The following is a 15,072-nucleotide window of genomic DNA, read 5'->3' on the forward strand; positions in this document are numbered from 1 at the left end:
AGGTTATGCTCCTGTCACCCATAAGTGAGAGGGGGACATGATATGCCTACCTATGTACATCACTTGATTATGACGATGATAATGATTCCTTCACAGAGTGGCACTGATAATGAACAATTAAAACATTTCTCTAACTATAAACATGGCAGCCATTTTTAAATGGGCTACAACAGCACAAGCTAAGTAGGTGGCTGGCGCGCAGGCCTGCAAGCCTGCAAGCCAGAAGGTAAAGCTAACCTCCTGAATCACAATAAAACTAACAGGATTCACTACACCATCGACAACTCACCGATCAGGAATAGCAGCTACATCTGGAGGGACTCTTTCCCAAATGGGGGAAAACGTGACTTGATCTTTTCACCAGTCCTGAGTAGGTGCAGTGTCCGAACTTATGCGCGTTGAAGTCTCCTAGGAGGCTTTCGCTCTAAGATGCTTTCTGCTTTTCCGCTGATATCTCTGCTTTCCAGAGTTCCAAAGAAGTTCAGGACAGACTAGTCCCAAGTTATCATAGTGGCCCCAGAGTGGGCATGGAGAGCGTGGTATCCAGAACTCCTAGGCATACGCATATGCCTTCTGATCAAGCTGTCTCTTCAGGAGGATCGCCTGTTGCATCAGCAGGACTGGGTCCTGCATCCAAACATGGGCATTTTCCACCTCCATCCTTGGAGATTGAGCAGCGGTATTTGATCACTTTTTGTCTTTTTCCTGAAGCTGTTGATGTCATCTTGACAGCCAGGCATCCCTCAGCTAAATCTGTATACACCACCTGTTGTGTCTGGCTTGTACGCTAGCTAGCACAGTGACCAACTTCATGCTAAACTGTTTACAGTGTTTTTCTTCGTGTTGTCACTAGCCCAGCAATTACTTTCATCGGGCCCTCTTAAAGTATATGTTCGATGGCATCTGTCGCTGTAGATACGCATGTTTTGCAATAGCTCGCCATCTGGTGTTGGGCCGGAGTGTTACAAGTTGTTTTTCTTCGAAGAAGTCTTTCGAGTCACGGGACCGAGTGACTCCTCCTTTTGTGTCCATTGCGCATGGGCGTCGACTCTATCCTCGATTGTTTTTTTTCCGCCATCGGGTTCGGACGTGTTCCTGTCGCTCCGAGTTTCGGAACGGAAAGATAGCTAAATTCGGAAGATTTTCGTCGGTATTGTTGCGTTGACCGACCGTCGGCACCGAAAAAGGCCCAAACAGTGCCGAGACAGTCCGACTCCGGTCGAGACACCGGTACGCAGCCTTCTCGGGACCGAGAAAGTGCTGGAGACAAGCATCGACACCGAGATAGCGGTGTAGACACGGCTCGACGCCGAGACAGCGGCACCGACGAAGATCGACGCCGAGAGGTTTCGGCGCCGAAAAAAAGAAAAGTCAGCTCGGAGCCGAAAAAAGATGCAGACAGGGTTTCGGTGCCAAAACAACCTGCAACCGACCCAGTTTCAGGCTCTTATACAGAGGAGCATTCACTAACCTCCCAAATGCGAAAGCATAGGTTCGAGGAAGAGCTGCAATCTACCGATGTAGACCATACGCAAAAGCGTATCTTCATACAGGAGGGAACAGGGAAAATAAGCACCCTTCCCCCTATTAGAAGAAAGAGAAGACTGGAGTTCCAAACTGAACAAACACCACAAACAAAGGTGGTGAAAAAGGTTACTCCACCACCCTCTCCTCCACCTGTAATTCACGTCTCACCAGCACAAACTCCATCACATTCCCCAGCTCACACCACCATGAGCCAGGGTGACCAGGATCAGGACGCATGGGACTTATACGACGCCCCAGTGTCAGATAACAGCCCGGAGGCATACCCTACGAAGCCATCTCCACCAGAAGACAGCACTGCGTATTCTCAAGTGGTGGCTAGAGCAGCACAATTTCACAATGTAAGCCTCCACTCAGAACAGGTCGAGGATGACTTTTTATTCAACACACTCTCCTCCACCCACAGCTCCTACCAAAGCCTGCCTATGCTCCCTGGTATGCTCCGGCACGCAAAAGAAATTTTTAAGGAGCCGGTCAAAAGTAGGGCAATCACACCAAGAGTGGAAAAAAAGTATAAGGCGCCCCCTACAGACCCTGTTTTCATCACTGCACAGCTGCCACCAGATTCCGTCGTTGTAGGAGCAGCTAGGAAAAGGGCCAACTCCCACACATCTGGGGATGCACCACCCCCGGATAAGGAAAGCCGCAAGTTCGATGCAGCTGGAAAGAGAGTCGCAGCACAGGCTGCAAACCAGTGGCGCATCGCCAACTCTCAAGCACTACTTGCGCGCTATGACAGAGCCCATTGGGATGAGATGCAACACCTCATTGAACATCTACCCAAAGACCTACAAAAAAGGGCAAAGCAAGTGGTTGAGGAAGGTCAAAACATTTCAAACAACCAGATACGCTCCTCCATGGACGCAGCAGACACAGCTGCAAGGACAATTAATACATCCGTGACCATCAGAAGGCATGCATGGCTACGAACGTCTGGGTTTAAACCAGAGATACAGCAGGCAGTTCTCAATATGCCTTTCAATGAAAAAGAACTGTTCGGTCCAGAAGTGGACACAGCGATAGAAAAACTTAAAAAGGACACGGACACTGCTAAAGCAATGGGCGCACTCTACTCCTCGCAGAGCAGAGGAAACTACGGCACCTTCCGCAAGACACCCTTTAGAGGGGGGTTTCGGGGTCAGGCCACACAAGCCAGCACCTCACAGGCAACACCGTCCAGTTACCAGGGACAGTACAGGGGAGGCTTTCGGGGCCAATACAGAGGAGGGCAATTCCCTAGGAATAGGGGAAAATTTCAAAGCCCCAAAACCCCTGCAACTAAGCAGTGACTCACATGTCACTCATCCCCTCCACACAACACCAGTGGGGGGAAGAATAGGTCATTATTACAAAGCATGGCAGGAAATCACTACAGACACTTGGGTTCTAGCAATTATCCAACATGGTTATTGCATAGAATTTCTACAATTCCCTCCAAACATACCACCAAGAGCACAAAATTTATCACAACATCATTCCGAGCTCCTGGAGACAGAAGTTCAAGCACTATTGCAAAAGAATGCAATCGAATTAGTACCAAACACACAAATAAACACAGGAGTTTATTCACTGTACTTCTTAATACCAAAGAAGGACAAGACGCTAAGACCAATCCTAGACCTCAGGATAGTAAACACATACATCAAATCAGACCACTTTCACATGGTCACACTACAAGAAGTGCTACCATTGCTCAAACTACACGACTACATGACAACCTTAGACCTCAAAGACGCGTATTTCCATATACCAATACATCCATCGCACAGGAAATACCCAAGGTTTGTATTCAAAGGAATACATTACCAATTCAAAGTATTGCCTTTCGGTTTAACAACAGCACCAAGAGTCTTTACAAAATGTCTAGCAGTAGTCGCTGCACACATCAGAAGGCAGCAAATACATGTATTCCCGTATCTAGACGACTGGCTAATCAAGACCCATTCGTTATCAAAGTGCTCACACCACACAAATCAAATCATACAAACCCTCTACAAACTGGGGTTCACCGTCAACTTCGCAAAATCAAACATCCTGCCGTGCAAAGTACAACAGTACCTAGGAGCCATAATAAACACAACAAAAGGAGTAGCCACTCCAAGTCCACAAAGAATTCAAAACTTCAACATCATACAACGCATGTATCCAACACAAAAGATACAAGCAAAGATGATATTACAACTCCTAGGCATGATGTCTTCATGCATAGCCATTGTCCTGAACGCAAGACTGCACATGAGGCCCTTACAACAGTGCCTAGCATCACAATGTTCACAAGCACAGGGTCACCTTCTAGATCTGGTGTTAATAGACCGCCAAACTTACCTCTCGCTTCTATGGTGGGACAATATAAATTTAAACAAAGGGCGGCCTTTCCAAGACCCAGTGCCACAATACGTAATAACAGATGCTTCCATGACAGGGTGGGGAGCACACCTCGATCAACACAGCATACAAGGACAATGGAACGTACATCAAACAAAACTGCATATAAATCACCTAGAACTGCTAGCAGTTTTTCAAGCACTAAAGGCTTTCCAACCAATAATAGTTCACAAATACATTCTCGTCAAAACAGACAACATGACAACAATGTATTATCTAAACAAGCAAGGGGAGACACACTCAACGCAGTTGAGCCGGTTGGCACAAAAGATATGGCATTGGGCAATTCACAACCAAATTCGCCTAATAGCACAGTTTATCCCAGGGATTCAGAATCAACTCGCAGACAATCTCTCTCGAGATCACCAACAGGTCCACGAATGGGAAATTCACCCCCAAACTCTGAACACTTACTTCAAGCTCTGGGGAACACCTCAGATAGACTTGTTTGCGACAAAAGAGAACGCAAAATGCCAAAACTTCGCATCCAGATACCCACACAGGCAGTCCCAGGGCAATGCCCTATGGATGAACTGGTCAGGGATATTTGCCTACGCTTTTCCTCCTCCTCCTCTCCCTCTCCTTCCTTATCTGGTAAACAAACTCAGTCAAAACAAACTCAAACTCATATTAATAGCACCAACTTGGGCAAGGCAACCCTGGTACACAACGCTGCTAGACCTATCAGTAGTACCACACATCAAACTGCCCAACAGACCGGATCTGTTAACTCAACACAACCAACAGATCAGGCACCCAGATCCAGCATCGCTGAATCTAGCAATCTGGCTCCTGAAATCCTAGAATTCGGACACTTACAACTTACACAAGAGTGTATGGAAGTCATAAAGCAAGCTAGAAGGCCATCCACCAGGCACTGCTATGCATGTAAATGGAAGAGGTTTGTTTGCTACTGCCATATTAATCAAATCCAACCATTACACGGAACTCCAAAAGATGTAGTGGGTTACTTGCTTCACTTACAAAAATCTAACCTAGCTTTCTCTTCCATTAAAATACACCTTGCAGCAATATCTGCATACCTGCAGACTACCTATTCAACTTCCCTTTATAGGATACCAGTCATTAAAGCATTCATGGAGGGCCTTAAAAGAATTATTCCACCAAGAACACCACCTGTTCCTTTATGGAACCTAAATGTTGTCCTAACTAGACTTATGGGTCCACCTTTTGAACCCATGCACTCCTGCGAAATACAGTTCCTAACCTGGAAGGTTGCATTCCTCATCGCCATTACTTCCCTAAGAAGAGTAAGCGAGATTCAGGCGTTTACAATACAAGAACCTTTTATACAACTACACAAGAATAAGGACTAATCCTAAATTTTTACCAAAGGTTATTTCACCGTTCCATCTAAATCAAACAGTGGAACTTCCAGTGTTCTTCCCACAGCCAGATTCCGTAGCTGAGAGGGCACTACATACATTAGATGTCAAAAGAGCATTAATGTATTACATTGACAGAACTAAAAACATCAGAAAGACTAAACAACTATTTATTGCATTCCAAAAACCTCATGCAGGAAACCCAATATCAAAACAAGGTATAGCCAGATGGATAGTTAAATGCATCCAAATCTGCTACCTTAAAGCTAAACGACAGCTGCCCATTACACCAAGGGAACACTCAACCAGAAAGAAAGGTGCTACCATGGCCTTTCTAGGAAACATCCCAATGCAAGAAATATGTAAGGCAGCCACATGGTCTACGCCTCACACATTCACCAAGCACTACTGTGTAGACGTGTTATCCGCACAACAAGCCACAGTAGGGCAAGCCGTATTAAGAACATTGTTTCAGACTACTTCCACTCCTACAGGCTGAGCCACCGCTTTTGGGGAGATAACTGCTTACTAGTCTATGCAAAACATGCGTATCTACAGCGACAGATGCCATCGAACTGAAAATGTCACTTACCCAGTGTACATCTGTTCGTGGCATCAGTCGCTGTAGATTCGCATGTGCCCACCCGCCTCCCCGGGAGCCTGTAGCAGTTCGGAAGTTACCTTCAACTATTTGTATATATATCATTTCAACCTTATATAGGTACATACTTAGTCACTCCATTGCATGGGCACTATTACTACAATACAACTCCTACCTCACCCTCTGCGGGGAAAAACAATCGAGGATAGAGTCGACGCCCATGCGCAATGGACACAAAAGGAGGAGTCACTCGGTCCCGTGACTCGAAAGACTTCTTCGAAGAAAAACAACTTGTAACACTCCGGCCCAACACCAGATGGCGAGCGATTGCAAAACATGCGAATCTACAGCGACTGATGCCACGAAAAGATGTACACTGGGTAAGTGACATTTTCATTCTGGCCCTTTCTCCCACAGGTGTCCTTCTCGGTCACTTACCTCAAAACAGCATTTCCCATTGCCATATCAATGGCACAATGGTTGGGCGATCAACAAGCCCTCTCCACCAACCCACCTTTCACTGCCTTCTACGCAGAAAAGCTAATTCAATGGACTCAAGCCTCCTTCTTCTAAGGTAGTGACTTCATTTCATGTTGCACTGTACAGTGAACATCACCATTCCGGCATTCTTTGCTCCACCTCAGTCCTCCAAGGAGGAGGAGAGAATCCATTGATTAGATGCGAAAAGGGCAATTTTTTAAAAGTGTAGATTATATTAGAGAACGGTGCGTGGATGATCAATCCTTCATTGGATTCGCTGGAGCAAAAAAAAAAAATGGCAAGGCTGTGCAATATTTGACCATCTTTTGCTGGGTCGTGCTCTGCATTATCTGTCATGCATTGGCCAAAAAAGCAACCCCCAGAGGGCTTACGGGCTCACTCTTCTGGCGCCAAGGCTGCTATTACTGCGTTGGCAGTTGGGGTGCCTGTCCTTGACATTTGCCAGGCTGTGATGTGGATATCCCTCCATATGTTCACAAAGTACTGTTATCTAGACAATTGGGCTTGTCGAGAAGAGAACGTTAGCCTTTTGGTCCTACTTGACTTTTCGATTTTATCTGTTCAATAGGTGTGGAATCTGCAGTTAGAAGTCTCCTAGCAGAACCTGTTATTTACCTTCAGTAACACTGTTTCTGGTAGAGACTATTGTTTAGCTGCAGATTCCTCACCAACCCTCCCTACCTTTCGATTCTGTGAACTGGGCTGTACTCATTTAAAATGGTCACAATTAGAGATTTGGGCACTAGTAACTATAAATCTGAAGTTTATATTCTACATCTCTGGGCACACAGTTTAGAAAGCATCTGCTGTCCACACGCATGGGTGGCACCTACATTGGTCCCGCGGGTCACTTCAGGAGCGATCTGGTATAGGCACAAAGCTGTTTGTCGCCAGATGTCGGCATGCAGGACTACTACTTATGATTTTCTGGATCCAGTCTGACACATGGAAAGTGTTCAAAAAGTAAGGAATCTGTGGTTAGATAGTCTCTACCAGAAATAGCGTTACTTAAGACGAGTAATTTGTTGATTTTGCTTCTCTCTGGCAATAGAAATAATCTCCAGCACAGGGCCTGATGCCAAGAGTGTTGCTCTCCACCCTGTTACTTTTCCTACTTTTTTCCCTGCCTGCTTTCGGCCCCTTTGGAATGGCAGGTTAGTAGTTACTGTCCACTCTCTAAAGGAAGGGCAGAATAACTGTTTGGGTACAAGTAATTTCATCAGGTGGGGTAAAGGGGGGGGGTGTTGGGGTATACACTGGATGCCTCAATGGGACTGGGCCCCCCCCCCTTTTTTTACACGGCTATTTTTTTTTTTAGTTTTTCTTTTTTCTTTTTAAGAATTGAGATTACACATTTTCACAAGCTCTTTGATCTTAGTATTTATGTAAAATGTTTTTGTGCTCTCATTTCATTCATAATAGTGACATGTCTTCTATACTGTGGTATCTTATTTTAGTGTTTGTCTGAGTTAGCCTGTTTGTAAACTTTGCACCGTGTTAGACTACATTATACACACCTCCGAATTTAGAACATAGGAGCACTATGTGCATTTCTCTCATATGACAGATATTGAATTGCACAGCCATTCTAATGTGTGTTTAGGTTGACCTTCTTAAATCCGATTTCCAAGAACCTTAAGTTTTTTTCTTTTCAAGGAAGCTCTTGACATACACACAGTGGACGTACCAGTGGTAGGAAAAGGACTTCAAAGCGCTCTGATGTCCTCAGCGTTTGAAAAAACAGGTATTTCTACAATATTATTTAATTAGAGAGGTGATAGAATTGCAATAGAAGGCAAACCCGTAGAATTGACCTTATTGCTATTGACTCGTATATGCTTAATCTCACCTTGGCATTAAATAGTAAAATATTTGCATTATTTAAGTGCCCAGTATTGATAATTTGGCATCTTATGATTTCTCCAAATAAACAGTGAATTAAAGAGATAAGGGGTAAAACTGGTGAACATGAAATAGATCTCATAAATTGTTGGGCTCAGAACATAATAACTTGTTTTTCTTTAAAACAAAATCTTTCATTTTCAAGGTGACTTGTGATACCGTCCCTGAAATTCACAATGCACAAGGACACACGGTGCACCTCAGATAGTTTTCTTTTCCACCATCAGTTTATATGTGTCCTCAAGACAATGTTCGTCTGTGTGTGAAAATCATAATACTTTGATGCCGAAAGATTGGAGTGTGAGGAACTATAAATTTTTGAAAAAGATGCCAACAGAGACTGTGTCAATGCTGAAAAAATCCCGAAGGTTTTATGAGAATAACTCTCTTCTGTACTGGGGGAGGACATGAAGTACCACTGTAAAATCTGTCCATCCTGTAATTCCCTTGGTTGAACCAACATGGCATAGGCAAGAGTCTTGAGTCCACTTAGGCAGCTATTGCAGTCAAAAGGGAAACGCCCTGAAGGCCGACTCCGGAACAACGAAGTCGTGGGCAACGAAAGCGGAACTACGCTTTCCTTAACCACGACTTCGTTGTTTTGTGCCTTAACCACACATGTGCTGAACAACGCACATGCGTGGTTAAGGCACAAACAAGGGAGTCGGCTGAGGACGACGATGCAATGAGTCAGGTAAGGGGGGGAGTTTTAGGGGGGGGGTGGGGGGTTGGGGTATTTTTCGTTTTAGGGGTGGGGAGTCGGGGTTTTAGGGGCGGGGTGGGGTGTCGGGTATTTTTTGCTTTAGGGGCGGGGTGGGGGGTTGGGGTTTTAGGGGTGGGGTATCTTTCGTTTTAGGGGCGGGGTGGGGGGGTTTGGGTTTCAGTTTTACGGGCGGGGTGGTGGGTCGGGTATTTTTTGTTTTAGGGGCAGGGGGTTGGGGTGCGGGTGTTGGGGTTTTAGTTTTAGGGGCGGGGTATTTTTCGTTTTAGGGGCGGGGGTTGTGGGTTGGGTCAGGTAAGAGGGGCGGGGGTGGGAGGTCGGGTATTTTTAATTTTAGGGGCGGGGGGTTGGGGTTTTAGTTTTAGGGGCAGGGGTGGGGGGGTCAGGCAAGGTAAGAGGGGTGGGGGGTCAAGTCCAATTGACACCGTAAAGTGTCTTTGGTGCCGGAAGCACCTCTGATCTGTCAGCCCTGACCTCCATGTTATAAGGGTACTCTAAAACTCCTAAACGAAACAAGATTAAAGCTCGGCTCCCTTTAATTCCCATTACACTAGCACCTCCTTCAGAAGATTGTGAACAGCCTGATACTAAACGATGCACAGTGTACATTAGGGCTCTAAACTGGGCACATACTAGCACAACCCTCCTTCCTCTACTGAAGATGCACCAAGGAAAAAAGAAGCTAACATCTGAGGAGTAAGTTTCAGAGGAATTATGGGCGTAGCTCATTCCAGAGAAGAACAAACCCAGCACTGTGTTGCACACCCCTCCTCCATGTTTGTCAGCACACATTCATGCAGTTTCAGGGGGAGACCAAGACCCACACAAATGACCAGAAAATCAGGATATAGACAACCCAGATTACCAGTTTTACATATGATAAAATTATAGGGTAGATCCTAATGTTGACAGTGCGTAGAGCTATATCCTCTAAATGCCTCACTGTAATATGACACCTTGGGCTATCACTACATCATTGCCATAGCAACATCACCTTATAAAGTGGCCATGCTCTAAAGCCAACTTTTAAGGACCCTTTTAAATCTAGGGTGCTCACCCCCAGGGTTCAAAAAAATATTGAGCTGTCCTGTAGAAATTGTTTTTTTTATTATGGGACATGTGCAGCCAGACTCTTGTAGTGCATGTAATTGAGCACTTATGCATGGCACTGGAGGTACATCTCCTTTAGGCAAGGAAAGCAAGAAAATTGATGCTGCATGTAATAAGTTACATTAGAAGGCCCCACACAATAGTGTATAGCTAACTCTGAGGCCCTCTCCGCCAGATGCAACAGGCTGCAGTGGAGTGAAATCGTGGAACCCTCCTTGACACCTACAAAAGACATAGCGACATTGTGGAGAAGGGAAAAGCGTTTCTAATACAAATAGTCAATATGCTTTACATGGAGTGGATATTGCCTTATGGCAAACTAACACCGTATCTTTCTCAGATGAGACGCCTGCTTAAGCCTATTGGTTTGTCCTGAGATTGAGAACATATGTGCGTTTAGGTTGATGAAATACTAGAAAAAATTAAAGAAGTACACAAACACAGCTGCAGTGACAAATCTTACCCTCTGCTCAGGAGATGCTTTCTATCATCACTCAATGATACTGCATCAAATTCCACACAACACCGCCAGATATAGACCTGCACTCATACAGAATGACTCCAGACTATCACATCCTTCTGTTAGACAAAGTCTAAGTGTTTGAAAAAGGACCCATTGGAATGCTGTAGGACAATCGGACAGTCAAAGGAGTAAACTTGCTGCACTTTCCTATTCCATTACAAAATAGAATTTTTCCAATTCTCTACATCAGAGCATCGAATTGGGTACATCTTCTCATTTGAAAATGATAAAACTCCAGGATGTGCTCCCCCTTCTCCAGCAAAGGTATTACATGGCAACCCTCAACATCAATGACGCAAATTTCCACATCCTTATCTATCCTGCTCACTGTCAGCATATTCGGCATCACACCTGTTACAAAGGTCTTTTCCAGTGTCTGCTGGTCGTTGCGGCACGTGTAAGGTATAGTGCCATGAAAGTTCTCCAATTTCGAGATAATCAACTGATGAAGGAGAAAGGCAGGCTTCAGTCCTTGCTTACACTCAGTAGACGCTTGTAATCCTTCATCAGCTAGGTCTGATCGTAAATGTGAAAAATCAAACCTCAGGCTATGTGAACGTTTCCAGGAAGAGCACTTAGTGAAGTCATAGCAAACCCTGTTCCGATCTGGTGAACACCAAGGCCTTCCACAGGCTACTTGCTCAGACTTTGCAACCTGTGACAATGAGGGTGAATTTCCTAGGAATTATGGCTCCTTGCATGACTTCTTTGCCGTATAGCAGGCTGCAAAAGTGCCTTCTTCAACAGTGTCTTTTGCAGACAGTGGTCACAAGTAACTCAAAGTTTGAGAGCTCTAGAATTGGTGGAGTTCAGTGTTCAGCACATCCTGAAATGGTGGTATACAAAGAACCTGTTACTGGGAAAATCGTTTCTTGAATCTCGGCCTGAAGTATGCATCAGTATTAATGCCTCCCTGAAGGATTGAGATGCTCCCATGTCACACCCTAGAGCCCAAGGTTGTTGGTCTAGGCAACAAGGTCTCCTCCACGTCCTTATCCTGCAGCTTCTAGATATGCAGTTAGCTCCCAGGATTACTTATCGCAGATTTGTCACAAAGTACTGCTAATTAACACAGACAACATGATGCCAGTAAATTATAAACCCAAATGGGCAAGGGGGGGGGGGATGCAATTGATGCACTTTTCACAGGTTGCACTACTGATATAGCATTGGGCTTATACATTTGTCAAGTCTTATCTACTGGGGCAATGTCTCTCATGGGTAGAGACACCAACTTTGCAGAACTCCTCAACAGAAGTCCTCAGCAAACACATGAATGAGAGACATGCACACAGGTGCCACAACACTACTTCTGCCATTGGGACACACCATCTGTTGACCCTTCACATACAATATTGCAAAATGGCAAAGCTGCGCGTCCAGTTACTTTCAACCACAGTCCATAGGCAGTGCCCTATTGATGAGCTGATCAGGAATATTTGCATATGTTTTCTCCTGCTAGCACTGATCCCTTATTTGATCAGAAAATGGAGCATGTACCTATGATACACATATTAATCACCCCCCAATGCTGGTTACTCTAAGGTCATTTGCTCCATCCACAAATTCACAGAATCTAGTAATTTGGCACCTTAATTCTTATACTTTAAATCTTTACAGCTTCCAGAGCAGTGCATACAAATGCTAAAACCAGCCTGAAAATAATTTATGTTCTGGTATGAACAACCAGCCCTTCCGAGCCAAAGTCATTGCACTTCCAAATGTCTGGTCTTGCCTACATTTCCATTAGCCTACATTTGGCTGCAGTTGCTGCTTGCCTCAAACAGCTAGTTCTCGTCTGTTTTTAAGATATGTCAGTATGGTATTTGTGGAAGAGCTAAAAAAATAATTCCCTCTAGGGTGCCACCTATTCCTTAATGGAACCTCAACATTGTCCTAACAAGATTATTATGGCCTCCATTTGAACCCCTAAGTTCTAGGCGTGTGTGGCTGCAGACACTCATACTTAGTATAATCCCACCATGTAGTGATGAGTTCAAATGTGTGCAAGTTGTCTTTTTTCAAATAAATTCTTTAGAGTCACGGGGCATAGTGAGTCCTCCTCTTGCTAGCAATGCGCATGATCATCGACTCCATTGTTAGATTGGTTTCTTCCACGTAGGGTTTAGATTGTTTTCTTCCATGTAGGTTTTGGACGTGTGCTCCTCCTGCTCAGTTTCATTGTTGGTTTTCCTTTGATACAGTCGGTATTGTTACTTCAGTATTGGAGCTTTCATAGATTCACAAGCTTGAATCATTCCCCGTCATCGAGATGGGAGTCCCCGGTACCTTAGAAAAGACAATATCCCCACAGACATAACAGCAATAACTTACAGCTCTACTTTTAGTAATCTATCCAAGTCCTTATGTAAAAAAGGACCAAAATGCAGCATTAACCAATCAGATAACCCCACCCTCTAGAACCCTCCTGAGAGAAGCTTCAGTACCTCAGATTTTCTGCTGCACGTTATGCTAGGGAGTCTCCTCTGAGCTCTGCTCATTTTGTTCCTTTTGAAGTAGATTTGCTACTACATCTGTTTTTTTTCTTTATTATTGAGTGTTTCTCATTCACACTTAAAATTTCTGGAGCCTGACGTTACCAGCATAATGTCTGACAGAGAGAGGAAAGGTCTCTTCAGAGCCTGCAATACCTGTGGAAAGAAAAGGCTCCAGTCTGAGGATCCACATAGAGACTATATATATTGCCTCTATCCTGAACATTCTGCTGCTGAATGCAAGGTATGTCATACCTTTTCCTCAAAAACTTTAAAGGAGAGAGGGAAAACTGCTTACATGGCTCCAAAAGCTTAAAACAAGGAAGAACCCTGTCTCAGATTCTGACAGCGAAGAATCTTCCTGGTCTTCTAAGAAATCCCGCAAGAGACAAAGATCACCTCACTCTGAAAAGGGTTCAGGACAACCCTCAAAAACTTTTTTAAAAGACCTCACAGGGGTCTGGTGAAGGCCGCAGTCTATCAACATCACCTCATGCACGGAAATCTTCCTCAAAGTCTAAACATCGGCCTTCAGCTTCAAAGGAGGTGTCTAAACCTTCTTCAGAGCCTTTCAAACCTCCACCGAAAGTTGTTACTACTTTCAGAAAGCCTTCTTCTGCCCCGGATGACAGACTGTCAATGACTACTCTACCGTCGACGAAGTCATCGTCGTCGACGAGAACATATACGGCGGCTGCATCAACGATGACAACGGCGACGGTTACCAGCCTCTTGACTGTTGCTTCCTGCTCATCGACGACGTCTACGTCGACGGTAACTAAACCCAGACCGTCGGCGTTGAAGATAAAGATGTCATTGACGTCGTCTGATTCCGACACCGACGACACTATTGTCCATACCGTCGACGACCAGGATTCCAATGACGATGGCATCGTTGGCAACCCCGTCAACGTCGACCATAGGCGGGACCTCGCAGATAGATACGACTTCGTCGACGGCACTGTCTTCAACACCGTCGACGAGGAGAAAAATTCAGGCCTTGACTGGAAAAGGGGATATAACTCCGCATGCCACATCCCCACGTAAGGTCACACCTTGACTTCCGGCCCATCTACTGGAGGAGGATTCTGATGGGCCATTTGGCACAGCCTGTAGTCCTTCCCAGCTCCTCGTTAAGTGTCAGGAAGCTGAAGAGTAATATTACCAGCAGTATTATTCTCCTCAAGGAGACCAACCAGGTTGGCCAGAGGATATGGTCTGTATGCCAAGTTCCCTTATCTCTGATCTGCAGCTTACGTTGTCAGACTACAAGAAAAGGTTTCCGTCGACACCACAGTCACAAACACCCCAGTACCAAAGCCTATGTTGTTGCCTAGATCAGCGAGTTGTACTCTGCAGAGAACCTTCATGCAGGTTACTGACTCCTCGGATGAGGAGAGGGAAGAAGGGGAGCTTCAGGACACGCATTCTGATTTGGACTACTATATATTGCCAACCCCTTCATCTCCATTGCATACTCCGGTGGACTAACCCCCAGCAGACATTCCATAATCTGCTTGAAAGAGCAGCAAAAAGATTTGCGCTGGCCATGCCATCTAAGCAGTTGGACTGCTTTCTATACAATTTCAAGGAGCCCTTTCAAAAGAGTATACGCCCCATACCCATAGTAGGTTACATCTGGGAGGAAGGCCTAAAGGTAATGAAAAACCCAGCTACTGTGACCGGGGTCTTACAAAGGTTAGACAAAAAGTATAAGGCTCCAGAAGACACTCCAACTTGTCTTATTGGTCACCCGAAGCCAGACTCGGTCATTACCCAGGCAGCGCAGAGGCGTTCAATTTCAGCACCCCCAGCCAAGGAAGGTAGAAGACTTGACAACATTGGGAAGCGTTTTTCCTCTATGTACGGGCTTATAGTGAGAGCAGCGACCTCGTTGGCTATTTTGGGCAGATACGACTGGCAACTATGGTCTGATATTGCTC

The 15,072-nt window shown here is 45.1% G+C and overlaps 1 protein-coding gene across 4 annotated transcripts in view; it reads left to right on the forward strand.

Moving 5' to 3' along the window:
* Positions 1-15,072, forward strand: part of MGA (MAX dimerization protein MGA) — a 782,199-nt gene that overhangs the window by 141,272 nt on the left and 625,855 nt on the right. For all 4 annotated transcript variants that reach the window (XM_069208766.1, XM_069208765.1, XM_069208763.1 and 1 more), the window contains exon 4: positions 8,035-8,122. In XM_069208766.1, the coding sequence (XP_069064867.1) occupies positions 8,035-8,122 (88 nt within the window). The remainder of the gene's footprint in view (positions 1-8,034; positions 8,123-15,072) is intronic.

Source organism: Pleurodeles waltl, chromosome 9 (assembly GCF_031143425.1).
Source record: "Pleurodeles waltl isolate 20211129_DDA chromosome 9, aPleWal1.hap1.20221129, whole genome shotgun sequence".
Classification (NCBI taxonomy): Eukaryota; Metazoa; Chordata; class Amphibia; order Caudata; family Salamandridae; genus Pleurodeles; species Pleurodeles waltl.